Genomic DNA, 14,400 nt, shown 5'->3' with positions numbered 1-14,400 from the left:
GCTAGACCTCTCACAGACCTTCTGAAGATAGAAAACTTTGATTGGACGGGTTTGTCACAGAAGGCATTTGAAGGATTGAAGACAGCTATGGTAACAGCACCTGTTCTTGCTTTACCGGATTTCAGTATTCCTTTTGTGGTAGAATCAGATGCATCAGGGTACGGTTTGGGCGCAGTTTTAATGCAGAATCAGAGACCTATAGCATACTTCAGTAAAGGGTTGTCAGATAGAGAGCAGCTGAAACCTATCTACGAGCGTGAACTCATGGCTATAGTGTTAGCAGTACAGAAATGGAAACACTATTTGATGGGTAGGAAGTTTATTGTGCATACTGATCAGAAGAGTCTCAAATTTCTCTTGGATCAACGTGACGTTTCTTTGGATTATCAAAAGTGGCTCACTAAGTTGTTAGGCTACGATTTTGAGATCATTTACAAGGCGGGGTGTGAAAACAAAGTGGCGGATGGGCTTTCCAGGGTAATGATTGACAGACAAGTAAATACTGATGGAGTGCTCTGTGCCTTGACAGTGTCTTCATCTGTACAAATGCAGAATATCCTTGATGAACTTGATGAAAATGAGGATATTCAGCGAGTGATTAAGGAGGTGTTGCTGGGTAAATTGCCTAAGGTGGGTTATACTGTGGCAGCTGGGAGACTTTTCTACAAAGGTCGACTGGTCTTATCGAGAAGCTCTCAGTTTATTCAGCAGATACTTCGAGAATATCATGATGGAGTTATAGGGGGTCATTCGGGAATCCTCAAAACAATCAAGCGTATTCAGCAGGTTTTTTATTGGCCAAAGATGAAGGTGGATGTGAAGAAATATGTAGCCGAGTGTAGTGTCTGTCAACAACATAAGTACTCCACTCTCAAACCTGCTGGCTTGCTTCAACCTATCGAACTTCCGAAGTTGATATGATCAGAAGTGTCTATGGATTTCATCGAAGGACTTCCGAAATCTGAAGGTGTCAACGTCATACTGGTGGTTGTGGATAGACTCAGTAAATACGCCCATTTTCTGAGCCTAAAACACCCTTTTACTGCAACTACGGTGGCTGAGAAATTTGTAAAGGAGATTGTACGCTTACATGGCTATCCAACTTCTATCATCTCCGATAGAGACCAGATTTTTCTCAGCAAGTTTTGGCGTGAGTGCTTCAGATTGGCTGGTACTACACTGAAGTTTAGCACAGCCTATCACCCTCAAAGTGATGGCCAAACCGAAGTTCTTAACCGCTGTTTGGAATCTTATTTGCGGTGTTTTACATCTGATCATCCTAAACAGTAGCATAAGTACTTAGCTTGGGCAGAGTTTTGGTACAACTCTTCGTATCATACCTCTACTCATACTACTCCTTTCAAAATGGTCTATGGCCGCGATCCTCCCAGTTTGTTGTGGTTTGAAGATGGGTCTACAACAAATCATGAACTCGAGGATATGCTGAAGTCTCGCGATGCCATTTTGAAGGATGCTAAAGAGCATTTATTAAATGCTCAAGCACAGATGAAGAATAACGCGGATAAGAAGAGAAGGGATCTGGAATTTGAAGTGGGATCTTCTGTCTATCTCAAGTTACGGCTATATCGTCAGACTTCTGTCAGTAAATCATTCTGTCAAAAGCTTGCTGCGAAATATTATGGACCGTTTACTATTTTGGAGCGCGTTGGAAAGGTAGCATATCGTCTTCAGCTACCTGTGGATAGTAAGATTCATACGGTGTTTCATGTGTCCCAACTGAAACCGGTTCTGGGGAAGAGTCATGAGGTGACTACGTTACCGGTGATGTTGGAGGAGAATGAAGAGTTTATCCTAAAGCCAGAACATATACAAAGCACTCGTTATGATGCATAAGGTCATCTTGAGGCTTTGGTTCAATGGAAGGGCTTACCGGACCATGAGAAGACATGGCTCCGTGTGAAGGATATTGCGCGTGATTACCCTTCTTTCGAGCTTGAGGACAAGCTCGGTCTTACCGAGGGGGGTAATGATAAGAGCTGGAGGGTGTACTATAGGAAGAAGATAAGAGGAAGAGAGAGGGAAGGATCAGCAGATCAGTTGGAAGAAACGGTTAAGTGATAAGTTGAAGTGAAGATCATAACGGCCTTGGCGGGAGTTTGTTAGAGTCTTGATAGTATAAATAGTTGAGCTTGACTCATGATTCAATTTGGCTTGTATTTTGTAATCTGGATTTGGGCTCTTAGATATTTTCTAAGAGAGGGACTTGACTTGTATTGGGTTGAGTATTATACAGATTAATAATACGAGAGTTTAGTATCACTAGCTCTATCAGATTACTTTTTTACAACATGCACTTATTTTCACTTGCTTAAAGATTTAGCCGATTTTGTATAGACGGTAAGAAAAAGGGACTAAATGGGTACAAACCTTGGTGATAAGACGGTCGTGTTCATAACATTCAATCTTAGAAAGGTATGGGTTGGATCCTCGATCAACAACAATCTCGTTCAGAACATCAAACACTTTGCCAGGCATTGCTTTTCCTTTACGATAGATTTCACAACGAAGACGCATTCGAAGAGTTATATACACCCCATCTAGCGTGTTGTTCCCATGAATTACCCGTTTGAGGTCTTGCCTGAAATCCTCAAACTAAATGGGAAAATATAAAACAATAAGAAGGCTGTCGATGGAAAAAGAGTATTACGACACAGTCAAGAAACAGAAACATGTCGAAAGGCTTACTGGATGTGAAGTGAGAAATCCAAGGGACCCCAGGTTAAATGATACAACGGGAGGGACAGCTCCTTTGAACAAGTTTGATGCATGTAATATCACCCCATCCCCTCCTAAGCATGCCACAAAATCAACCCTTTCATGGAGATCGCTGATATTCAAACAAATGCAAAACACAGTCGGTCATAATCAAGCCGTTGATCGTTAGTCTAGCTTATGTTCACTTAACTTATTCTCGTACCTTGTGTCCTGAATGTAAAAGGTCTGAACAAAGCCAAACCCTGGAATCCTGGCAAATACATCATGCACCTCAGGTTCAACCAGAACAGTCATCTTCTCTTGGTGATACAAGAAAGATGCAGCCTGAAACCAAATTCGAAAGAACAACATTTTTCACGGGTTTCCTAAGTTACATGTGACTTCAATACACAACAGGGAATTATATAATCTTTTAGATCTGAAAAGAAAAGCGGCTACCTCTTTAGCTTCCTCCATGAGTTCTAGCCCAAGCTTCTTCAGCAGTAAGACAGTTTTTGGGGTAGTTTTCCAAAGAAGCATTTGTTGTTGAGTACTTGGATGTGTGAAGGCCAACGAGGATTCTGTAACCTTTTCCCTTGTACAAGAGATTCCATCAGTTCGGACTAAGAACATCTCTGCTTTCTTTCTCGACTGCACCCTTACCACACCAGTGGATGAAGCGCACATATTTCCCTCAATAGCTCCAGCTTCATCATCACTGGAATCCGACGAATAAGCATTATTGTTTCTTTTAGAATCTCGAACAGGTTGGGAAACTACAGTGCTATTTAAGTTATCACTTGGAGGCACAACAGTAGGCTCTGTAGAGAGGCCATTTCCCTGGTTACCCGATATACTTGTATTGATGTTATCAGAAGCATGCACATTTCCATTTGAAAGCTTCCCATTGCCAAAATCTGAACTTTGAGAGCTTCCAGGTAGAAAGGTCCCATTGGAGTTTCCTGTCTCCGCAAGTTGTCTTACAGTATCAGTGATCTGATATCCGTTTGTCACTTCAGTATATGAAACTTGCGGACTTGGCACTATTCCCAGTTTTTTGGACTGATTGCTAAGATAACCAGCGGGAGTAATACCTTTGCTCCTCAGGAAGTTAGACATTTCTTTTCTTGAAAAAATATTACCCGATGGAACTTGAGCTTTAAGAGGATCACTCACCATATTAAATTCAGGTGTATCACCCTCATTGCTACCAGATTCTTTGATCTGATTCGAAGTGGAGCTACTATCAATCTCATTGATTTCAGAGACTCTATCAGTCTGCTGATCAGGCACTTCCTTATCAACATTCAGTCTCACCTTAGTTTCAGAAACCTCCTGACGCTTCGACTCTTTTGAAACTGGTATTTCTTTCGGACGTGTAATGTACTGCTTCCACCTGGAGACCATCGCAGACGTTCTCCAAACACCTTCTTTACTGTGAACATAGATCGGCCTTTTGCTGGAGTCTGATACAACAGAAGCAAAAAGCTCGACCTGCTGAGCTAAAGGAGCCATCCTGACTTCAATTGGAATTTTCACCAATGTAATTTTCCCGGTTGAGATCGCATCATCAAGTGCCGCCTGATAGAAAGTATCCTTAACGTTTTCAGCTCTCAGGTCAACAATCGTTTTAAACCCTTTTTCAAGTAGCCACTTCAATCCTTCTTCGGTTACTTGTCCTCCCCTCCAAAAAGCAATCTCAGACTCGTAGGAGTCAGTGTCCTCTTTCATATTTGACGCGTAAATAGGGTCCCAATTCGCGAATAGCGTCTGGCAAGGGTAACTATCGCTGCGAGGAAAACCTGCGTCGTAGCAGACATTTTTAAGCTTCTGTAACTTCCTCCACACAATCCCACTTCTTTCATCATCAGGCGTCAGATAATTCTCGAGAGCAATGTGTAAGCTCTCGCAACACCGTTTCATTTCACCCCTGAAAACGGCAAGCGGTGGAAGTGTGTCCTCCGCAACCCCAACATCATCCAAACTAAACGAGTTCATAGAAGATGACCTCCCAGAGAGAATCTCTTTCCTTCCTTTGTTCAAAAGAGATAGTATACAACCAAGCACCGATACTATCTTGTCCTCCAACAACGGCTTTTCCTCGGGTGAGAAATCATACGGTACTCGACATTCACCAGTAACAGGGTTGCATAGCGTCTCCATCAAAGCTCCATGGAGTCGCTCAGCTGATCTAAAGATTCTGCAGTATGCTTCAACCTCAGCAATGTCCCCTGGAACTGGACCGATCCAAGGCAAGTTTGAGGTATCGCGAGATTTCACAGCCTTCAAAAGATCCAAAGTGAATGATGTTAGACGCGAACCGTTCATATCAAAGAACAAACTAGCTTAACATATAAGCAACTATGATCAGCAAATGATTCATCTCAAGATCTACGCTAAAGAAGAACATCGAATCCTAACCAGCAAACAGAGTGAAAGCATAGACGGGATTCGATTCTTCAAATTGATCGAAAATGAAGAAGGAAAGTCGGAGAGAAGGGAAATAACCTGAGAATCCAAACCTAAATCGGGAGAAAAGGCCTCAGAGAGCTCCGCCTTGATTACGAATCTCAAGCGGCGTTTAAACGGAACCTCGTTTCTCCGGAATCCGAATCTGAATCGTCCATCGGTGGAGCCACGATCAACGGAGCAGTGGAGGCGGGGAGAGATTCCGGTGGCCGGAGATAACCGACTCATGAGGAAGTGAGGTGTGTGGCAAGGGCAGAAGCATAGGAGCATGGGAGAGAGTGGCGTACACGCAATAACGACGAGGGAGCCGCTTCACCGCAGTGGCGGATAATGTTTTGGAGTTTTGCAGAAATTTGGTGGACCTCGTGGTTTCGTCCTCTTCATGGCCGAAGGGTTTTCAGTAACAACTCTGCTCTTTCCACTTTGATCGTGACTGGATTGACACTTGAGATAGCGAGTGGTCTCCACGCGACAACGTGTCTGTTTTAGAGATTTATGACCAGAGAGATGCAACTTGCATTTCATTTGCTCATTCATTTCTTCGTTTTGTTATACTACCGTGGGCAAGACTGAAATTTAACAAAACTGTGACATACTCTAAGATTTTAGTATATGTTAACAAACTTACCATCACTTTATAAAAGATAGATTAAAAGAAAATAAAATAAAATTGTTGATAAATACGAACTATTCCACAAAAAAATGATATTCTAATATAAAAGTATCTGAAAATAATAAAATAATCCATCCACACATATCAGATGATTACAAAAATACAATATAGATTTCGTTTTCACAGGGACACATGAAATTTCATTATTCATCAACAACAGAAAGAGCAAAGAAAGAAACGCTACCAAAGGGCACTCATCAAAAAAAAATTCTTTAAAAATGAATGGCAAAAAGAACTATTATATATGAACAATAAAAATGAAGCAAGCAGATGGCAAACAAAGCAAATACATAGAACTCTTCCGACTTGGTAAGCTCGAACTGTAAAAAGACAGCAAACTATATGATATGTGATCATATTCGTATCACACGTGGGGCTTGTGGGGGCTAGAAGGCATTCCAATGATCATTGCTCCGTGGTGTCTCAGCTGTTGTTGTAGTTGTTTTGAACGGGCCCGTAGAACCGAACGGGTCATGGTCATCGAACCCAAACCCGTGACTGTAATCAGAGTCTCTGGTGCTTCCAATCGAGTCGAATCTCGACAAGGACGCTTTAGGTGTCTCGGATGCGTTGTTGTTGTCGTAGCTTTGTGCATTAAAGGAATCATATCTTTGATAATTGAAAGAATCAAACCTGGATGCGAATGGGTCTGGCTCGCTTGTGCTGCGCATCGAGTCTGAGCGGGATAGAGAGAAAGCGTCGTTGGTGTTGCTGTTGAATGAATCGAAACGGGAGAAGCTGTTGGAAGAGAAGTCGTCGTGTGCAGCGGGTGTGCTTGGGACAGAGTCGAACATGAAGGGACTTCTTCCTGGGAACAAGCCGTCTGAACGAGGTGTCTCTGACGCAAACGATTTCCCACCAAAATCAGACGTGCTATAAGCAGGAGTGCTTGGGACAGAGTCGTCGAAGAATGATTTCTTTTCAGGAAACACGCTTCCAGGATAAGCAGGGGTGCTTGGAACTGAGTCACCGAAGAATGATTTCTTTTCAGGAAACGAGCTTCCAGGATAAGCAGGAGTGCTTGGAACCGAGTCGAAGAATGATTTCTTCTCGGAGAATAAGTTTCCTGGGTAAGCAGGAGTGCTTGGAACAGACTCATCAAAGTATGATTTATTGCCTGTGTAAGAGGCAGTGGTTGTTGCTGGAGTGCTCGGGACAGAACCATCGAACAAGGAAGGTTTTGCAGTGAAACCGTCGTTTGCATTGGCCGGGGGGCTTGGCACAGAATCAGAAAATATAGATAGCTTAGGAGGGAGGAAGTCATTTGATAGGGTGGAGCCAGTTTTTATAGGCTTGATGCTGAAGTCATCGAATCCGAACCCAAATCCAAAGTCATTATCACGCTTCTCATGATCCTTGTCCTGCGTAAACACACAACATTCAAAATAGTTAAATTAAGATTACAAAGCATCAAATATTAATGCCAAAATGATAACATAGAGCACGTGACCACATTATACCTTTCCGTTGTCAGGGTTGAAGCTTGAAACTGAATCTGTCTCATCGTGAGAGTCATAGTTTACAGTTTTGCCAGCAGAAGCAGTAGATTCACCATCATCATGGCCATTTTCACTGATAAAAAAATTTGAGTAAAATGAAGACAAATGTTAGTCACCCGAAGAACATATAACACTCTATTTTCCTCATTTTATGAAAGCACATAAAATCCACAGTTAAGAACGATGCAATCCATAACACACACGGTCTAAAACAAAAAGCATACCTCCTCGTATCTTTGGTACGGGGTGAACCGTCAGCTTCAATACTCTCTCTAACATTAGAATCATCCAAAGATCCGTTTCTATCTGTTTTACCATCTGAATGTTCAGATGCCTCTTCACCACTGCTTGGCTTTTTCTCTGTTTTAGACTCGACATCTGAGGATGAAACGTCTGCACTTTCATTTGAAGAGACAGTAGGTTCCTTCTTCCAAGCAGATGATTTTTCCTTCGGTGGGGCAATGACATTCTGGACATCAAGTGTAAGCTCCTTGACGAAGGTAAACCCTGGAATTAGAGAAAAATTAGTCGGGAAAGTTCAAGTGCTCAACTTCAAAATGCATACCCTGTTTTGGAAGACAGATAACCCAAAAGCAAAAACCAAAATTATAAAGAAAAAAAAAAGAATTTTGATTAAACATCTAAAACCATGCTTCCTCCATAATCTCACCTTCCTCCTCTAGATTATCCCAATCTTCATCCCAATCAGCAGCACCTTCTTGGATTCCAGGCTGCCAACCTGTAAAACGTGAGGAAATCCCATGAATATATCGAAAGGAAGATACAACCGGTATAAAGTTGTATAGATAGAAGTCTTTCTGGCAACAATACATAAAGGGCCAAATATACTGAGTTTCGTGTTGTACAAAAGCATCAACGTTTAATAAAATTCTTGAATGATAAAATTACTAAATTTTAAATTAACAGCCAGAAGAATGGTAACCTTTCACCACTGATCAAGAAAATATAATACTAAAGATGAACTTGAAAGGAGAAGGGGTAAATCTTATACCAAAAGGAAGCTCCACCAAAGAAGTGGGTTTGCCACGTACTCCATATTGCTTGCAGCGCTCATTCAAATTTTTAATCAGTTCCTCAAGTCCCGATTGGATGTGTTCAGTACGCTCCTACAAGACAACATTCAGTAAAATCGAACTACCAAATCACATTAAACCAGCTAGATAGCACGTTGGGTTTACCTTAACAATATTGTCATCAAGCTTGCCTTCTTCAAATTTGACTATAGCCTGGTACAATTCCATTTTCTTCTCCTGCATTTCAAAAAGGGAAGTTTATCATATTTTTTGAAGGCGACATCCAGCTTACAGACAATTCAAAGTACACCATGCTCCTGAGATGATGCTTCTAAACTACCTGTATATCTCGGAATGTGGCCTCTTCAATAGTCAATTTAGAGCCTACATTGCCAGACTTCTTGTATTTCTCCTCATATTTTTTAGCTAGAGATTCAAGCTGGTTTACAGGTAGTTTTTGTTAGGTAATCAAATTGGATCTCCGATACAATTATAGAAGTACGGTGCAACAGAAACTCTATACCTCACGTTTATCACCCGAGACTCTCTCCGTAATCTCATTGTACCGGTTGTCACATCTGCTCTTGTATAAAACCTGTCACCCAAAGACCAAATGGAGAAGGTTATAGAAACTGATAGTTGGTAATAATAATGAGAAGTTATACTTACAAGTTCCTGCATCTTAGCATGGAAGAACTCAATTTTCTGCTTGGAATCAGCTATTTCTTTTTCAAGCTCATCCACCTGAATAGCAAAATACAGGAAGTTGAGAAAAAAAAAGAAACGGCAGTCAAATGAAATTATAGGTTACGTCAATAAAGACTACATGGACAACTGATCACGTATGCAAGAAAAGCACACAAATTGTAGTAATTAGCTTCAAACAGGTTTAGAAGTAAAATAAGAACTATGCATAGTTCTCAGAGGCTGTTTGTTTATTCCATTCATAAAGGACTTGGAAACTTATAATCTGGAATATGACTACCAAAATCTACAATTATTCATATTAGTGACCTTCCCATATGAAGAAAAGTGTCTCACGCTAACCAAATAAATTCACCACATTAGCACATTAAAATCAGAGAGAAATCAGAGAGTGCCTTTTTATCAACAGCAGTAGCTTCTTCAAATTTCGAGTTGAGTGCATCTTGTTCCTCTTTGCTAAGTTGATCCACTAGATGTTTTTCCAACTCAGGCATTTTACGCTTTGGCTGAGTGGGCTGGACCAATCCATCACTAGGAGAGAGAGGAACCGGCCTTGGAGGCTTTCCTTTGGGAATTGCTGGTGGCCTCGAGCCCCCATGAATTTGACCTACAATATTTGGTCCAAGAATGAATCTGCCTACTTCAGAATAATAATGGAAGTAATTCAGAAAAAAGGTTAGTGTGATGCAATACCATGTGGATGTCCCCAGGATGCATTGCCATGTGGTGCCACAGATTGACCAGGAGAGGTAAACATGCTCTCACTAGATATTATAGTGCTTGGGAACACTGGGGGAAGAGGTCGGCCTTCTCTGTAACGCTCCATTAGGTAAACAGCAAAACAGAACTCCCTCAACGAGAGCATGCTATCATTATCTTGATCGGATAAATCCCATACCTGCTTCAAAGCCTCTGTAATACCAGGAAATAACATTGAAAACACACATAAAACGGTCTATACTCCCCAGGTAAAGTATAACAGTTTCTGCTTGAGACAACATAAATATAATTATCCACGTATAGCCAACACATGGAACAAAACAAGGAAACTAAAGATGCACCTACAATGGTAGTTGATCAGTGCTATACAAACAAATATACATAACTAGAGAAGTGCCACTTAATTATCATGCATGTTTACCATTATAAAAACAAGCTCAAACTGAAACTAAACTAGTGCTTAACGGATGAAGCAGCAAAAAAGTAAATGTAGCCTACCTCGCGGGAGCTTCCAACTTAAGAACAGATTCCGAGCCTGGTGCCCGGTGATCTTTCCGTCCCTATCTGTGTCAACTTGCACAAAAACCTTGGTATATTTCTGGACATCAGCTGGAGTCATTTTCGGCCAGGGGGATTGGGGCTGGTAGTGGGGTTGGTGTTGGGGTCGGGGCTGAGGTTGGTGGTGGGGTTGGGGCCGGGAATGATGCTGAGGTTGGGGCTGGGGATGGGGTTGGTGGCGAGGTTGGGGCTGCGGTTGGTGTTGAGGTTGGGGCTGGGATGGCTGTGTCTGACGCTGGGTCAACTGACTGGAAGCTGAAATCCCAACTCCAACAGTAGAGCCAGTTGTACCAGAAGCTGCACCGGCGGGAACAAATGACTGCCCTAAATTTCCAGTAAGCTGATTCTGAACACCAACAGGATGCTGGCTCAATGAACCACGCTGTGGGATTGAACTTTGCCTAGCTACAGACTGTGCAACTTCGGGAGCCACAATAGTTCCAGTAGAAACAGATGAGATGCCCATTGTCGACGTAGTTCCAGTAGTATGTTGTTTTGGCTGCGTGGAAGCAACTGAAAACACATCTCCGAAAATTGAGTCAGAGGGAAAACCGTTTCCTGATGCAGCCAGTTCCTTGGCTACCAATTGATTGGATGGAGCATCTAAAGGAGCAGATGCAGGCACTGGTACTTGCGGTCTGGTTGTTGCAGAGCTTATTACTGCAGGTGTCATATGAGGCTTTGGTATATTGTTGGCAATTGAGTTAGGTGCTGTCAAACCAGATCCACTTTGGCTCGAAGGAATTTGTGAATTCACTTGCCCAGAGGGTCCAACACTTCTGCCACTAAGCCAATCAGATGGCATAGGCTGGTTTGCAGTACGAGGCGCACTAGTCCCTCCAGCTGGCATACCATGGCTTTGAAAATTTTGTGGTGGTTGAGATGGAGGTGGCCCAGTAAATTGGTTCTGCTGGCCGGAGACTACTTGCTGGTTACTAGTGCTTATGTTTCCACCCATTTGAGGTCCTCTCATACCAGCTGCCACTGATGTAACTCCCGGAGTTTGTGTAACAGGTCCCCTGGGCTGTGGAGAAGGTGTTGCAGCAAGATTTATTTTGGGAGCAGGGATATTGGCTGAAGCAGGACTATAGATTGCAGCCTTGACTATCTCAGGAGTCAATTCCCGTCTACTTTGTGCGACAGTCACCAACTTTAGAGCATTGTAAAACTCCGCTCGACCAAGGTAACCAGCCTTTTTTGCATCTGCGTAGGACCATACCTACAAGGACGAAAATAGAAGAAGCTACACCATTAACAATCCAAAGATTAGTTGCAGAATAGGCGCTCAGAAACGTGTTAAATTATTTTAAATATGCAGTATTCCATCATTGCATGCGAAGCTCTATGCATATATGCATGTCACAGACAAGTAGATACATCTAAATTGCTTCTGTATCATTCAATATGCTATATGAACATATCCACTAGAACACAATGCCTTATCTAATAGCAGCAGTACGGATTACAATTACATAAACTGGACTACAAGCTCCAGAGTGAAAAGAGAGGTCCCGCAACCACCCAGAAGAGAACAAATTTGATAAATTAACGTCACACTTGTACCAACGAACGATCACACAGATCAAAGATCCAATCCAAAACCTATAGGAAGGACAAGTATTCTCCATCGTTTCATAACAATCAAAAGAAGGAAATAGATGCAGATAAGAACCTGAGCAAGGACGGGTTTAGGCAAATTGGAGCCTTGGAAGAAACCGACAGCCTCAGCTCCACTGATACGACCGTCTCCATCCAAATCTGCTCTCCTGAAATACGTATCGAACAGATCCTGGCTCCCCGTCGGCCTCGGCGCCGCCATTTGAGGTTGATCCAAAATCTAGCAGCGAAGACAGTCTCCAGAAGCTTTCGGCATCAAGAAGATCGCGATCCAATCGTGGAAAACCCCTAATTCGTAAGGCTAACCGATCGCAATCGTAGATCAGTAGGAGAGGGAGAGCACCAACGTCGCAGCGAGACGAGATTGAAACCGAAGGCGAGATGGGATCGGTGAAGGTGAAGAGAGAACGACGGCAAGGAGAAGGAGGGGGAGAAGTAACGGAGGTCGATGGTTATCCTCCGACCGACAGAGAAACAATCCGGGATTTGAGATGGATACCGGTACAGCGCGATGGAAGAGCAGATTTTGGGAAAGTTATGTGGTATTAACAAAAATCGTATAACAGCCTCGAGATGCAAATCATAATAATACGGATACAGCTAATTAATAATACGGACAAAATTTTAAAAACCGGTCCAGATCTTGGTTCGGTATGGTAATTGGGTTAATGATCAACCAATTTTTTTTTTTTTAGTCTATTTAAATAAACCGAAAAAATGTCGAATTTTTATTATTGAACTAGCAGTTTTGGTGAGTTTGGCTAGTTTTAAACCGGTTTTAATGGTTTAATTTAAAGAGTGTTTGCGTTGTACACATAAGCTTTATATATATGGTAATTAGGTATATATACAATTTGTGTTTCCAACGCATGTGTTGGCCGATTCAATTACCCTCATTCCCTTTTGAAACCGAGCAACTGGCTACCTCTTTGAGCCATTACACACATATATTTCTTTAATATTTTCTTGTCAAAACTTTCCCATTAGCTTAAGAAATTGAGAATCTCGAAATTCTTTTGAATCCCCCGTCAAATTCTTTTGCCAAAAGTTTGTTTAGCTGGCATTATTACTATACTAGTGGTATTCCGGGCGCGTAGCGCCAGGTTCGTATGTTTTATTCTCTAATGAATTCAATTTTTTTATCCATTTATAGGGTTAGTGATAATACAATGGAGTACCTTTTTATTTTTTGTTCATATTTCATTTTCCACTCTATTTTTGGAGTAAATTATGAGCGGAGAAGGAGATGCTCCATTTAGTTCTTCATATTTTAGGATATTGTATATTTACTAATTTGGCATGTGATCTACATGGTGGAAATCTTGTTACGACATTCTTGATTTAATGCTGGCGTTTGTACTTAAATGCATATTTTCAGTTACTTTTATGTTTGTTTAAAATGTTTAGGAGATTGGTTAAGTTGTTTTGTATGATGCTATTGTGTGTCGTAGATTTTGATAGTTTTTACTGGGGCGTAGCAATTATACGTTGCGTTAGTGTGTTATAAAGTTGGAGGAGATTGTTTAACTTTTTATGTGGATGTTCTTTTGGACAATGAGAGGCGTTTCTACTAAGTAGCAAATTAGTATATTGTAAATTAGTATTTTGTTTTAACTTTTAGTAGAGGTTTTTAGCAATTACTCTAATGTATCATCAAAAGTGTAGTTGTAGAAAAGGATGTTTCTGTTTTTAAAATGCTAACGTCAATCTTTTTATTTATTGTGTTGCTGGTTTTGTAAATTTAAATTTAACATAGTGGCCTAATAACGTTAGGACTGTAAAAACGACAATGAGCTTCACCAAAACGAGAAATCGGCCAAAAAAACACTGAACTTTGCGGAAATTGCCAAAAAAAACCTGTACTCGAACCTGACCAATAAAACCCTGATCTTTTGTTGACTTTTTTAGTTAATTCACAAACTTACGGTTGACTAACCAGATTAACACACCGTTAACCGACAGTTAAGACAGTGTTAACTCACCGTTAATTATTGCCGTGTAGTGAAACTACGTCGTTTCATTCAGTTGTTTTGTTAAACACAAAATCTCAAGACGACGTCGTTTTGCTTAATTAAAATTGTTGTTGCCTGGACTCGAACCCGTGCACTCGTGGTCCTAAGGGGGTTTTGCCACTGAGCTAGTGGACTTTTCGGAAGATTATCACACATGTTTATTTTTATTGATCAAAAGATGTGTTTAATTTCAATCAAACAAAATGAAACCCGTGTTTGAACGTAACCCTAATTTCTCAAATCGATTTGGGGATTTCTCTTGTAATGGTGAGGAGATGGTAAATACGAAGTTCACAAGGAATGGAAGGGAGGTAATGATTTTCGGAGCGATGAGGAATTTCGATTACGGGAGTGACGAAGCGGTTCAAGAGTCGAAGAAGGGTGGAGAACGCGATGCT

The 14,400-nt window shown here is 41.4% G+C and overlaps 2 protein-coding genes across 2 annotated transcripts in view; both read right to left on the bottom strand.

The window, feature by feature from the left end:
* The window catches only part of LOC106294482 (NAD kinase 2, chloroplastic), a 9,166-nt gene extending 3,482 nt beyond the window's left edge, over positions 1-5,684 (bottom strand). The window contains exons 1-5 of the mRNA XM_013730042.1: positions 5,224-5,684; positions 3,175-4,998; positions 2,939-3,060; positions 2,707-2,848; positions 2,389-2,613 (exon numbers count right to left, since the gene is read on the bottom strand). Coding sequence (XP_013585496.1) covers positions 2,389-2,613; positions 2,707-2,848; positions 2,939-3,060; positions 3,175-4,998; positions 5,224-5,454 — 2,544 coding nt within the window. The 5' untranslated portion in view covers positions 5,455-5,684. The remainder of the gene's footprint in view (positions 1-2,388; positions 2,614-2,706; positions 2,849-2,938; positions 3,061-3,174; positions 4,999-5,223) is intronic.
* Positions 5,685-5,920: 236 nt separating this feature from the next.
* LOC106294799 (epidermal growth factor receptor substrate 15-like 1) lies at positions 5,921-12,544 on the bottom strand. The gene is made up of 13 exons (XM_013730458.1): positions 12,046-12,544; positions 10,314-11,592; positions 9,789-10,007; positions 9,491-9,702; positions 9,060-9,134; positions 8,914-8,985; positions 8,731-8,829; positions 8,556-8,627; positions 8,369-8,483; positions 8,027-8,095; positions 7,581-7,863; positions 7,318-7,429; positions 5,921-7,218 (listed from the first exon to the last, which is right to left on the bottom strand). The coding sequence occupies exons 1-13, from the start codon at positions 12,190-12,192 to the stop codon at positions 6,244-6,246; spliced, it is 3,729 nt and encodes a 1,242-aa protein (XP_013585912.1). The 5' UTR covers positions 12,193-12,544; the 3' UTR covers positions 5,921-6,243.
* Positions 12,545-14,400: the final 1,856 nt, after the last annotated feature.

This window comes from Brassica oleracea, chromosome C5 (genome assembly GCF_000695525.1).
Source record: "Brassica oleracea var. oleracea cultivar TO1000 chromosome C5, BOL, whole genome shotgun sequence".
NCBI classification, from domain to species: domain Eukaryota; kingdom Viridiplantae; phylum Streptophyta; class Magnoliopsida; order Brassicales; family Brassicaceae; genus Brassica; species Brassica oleracea.
This window is presented reverse-complemented; position numbering and strand designations above follow the sequence as displayed.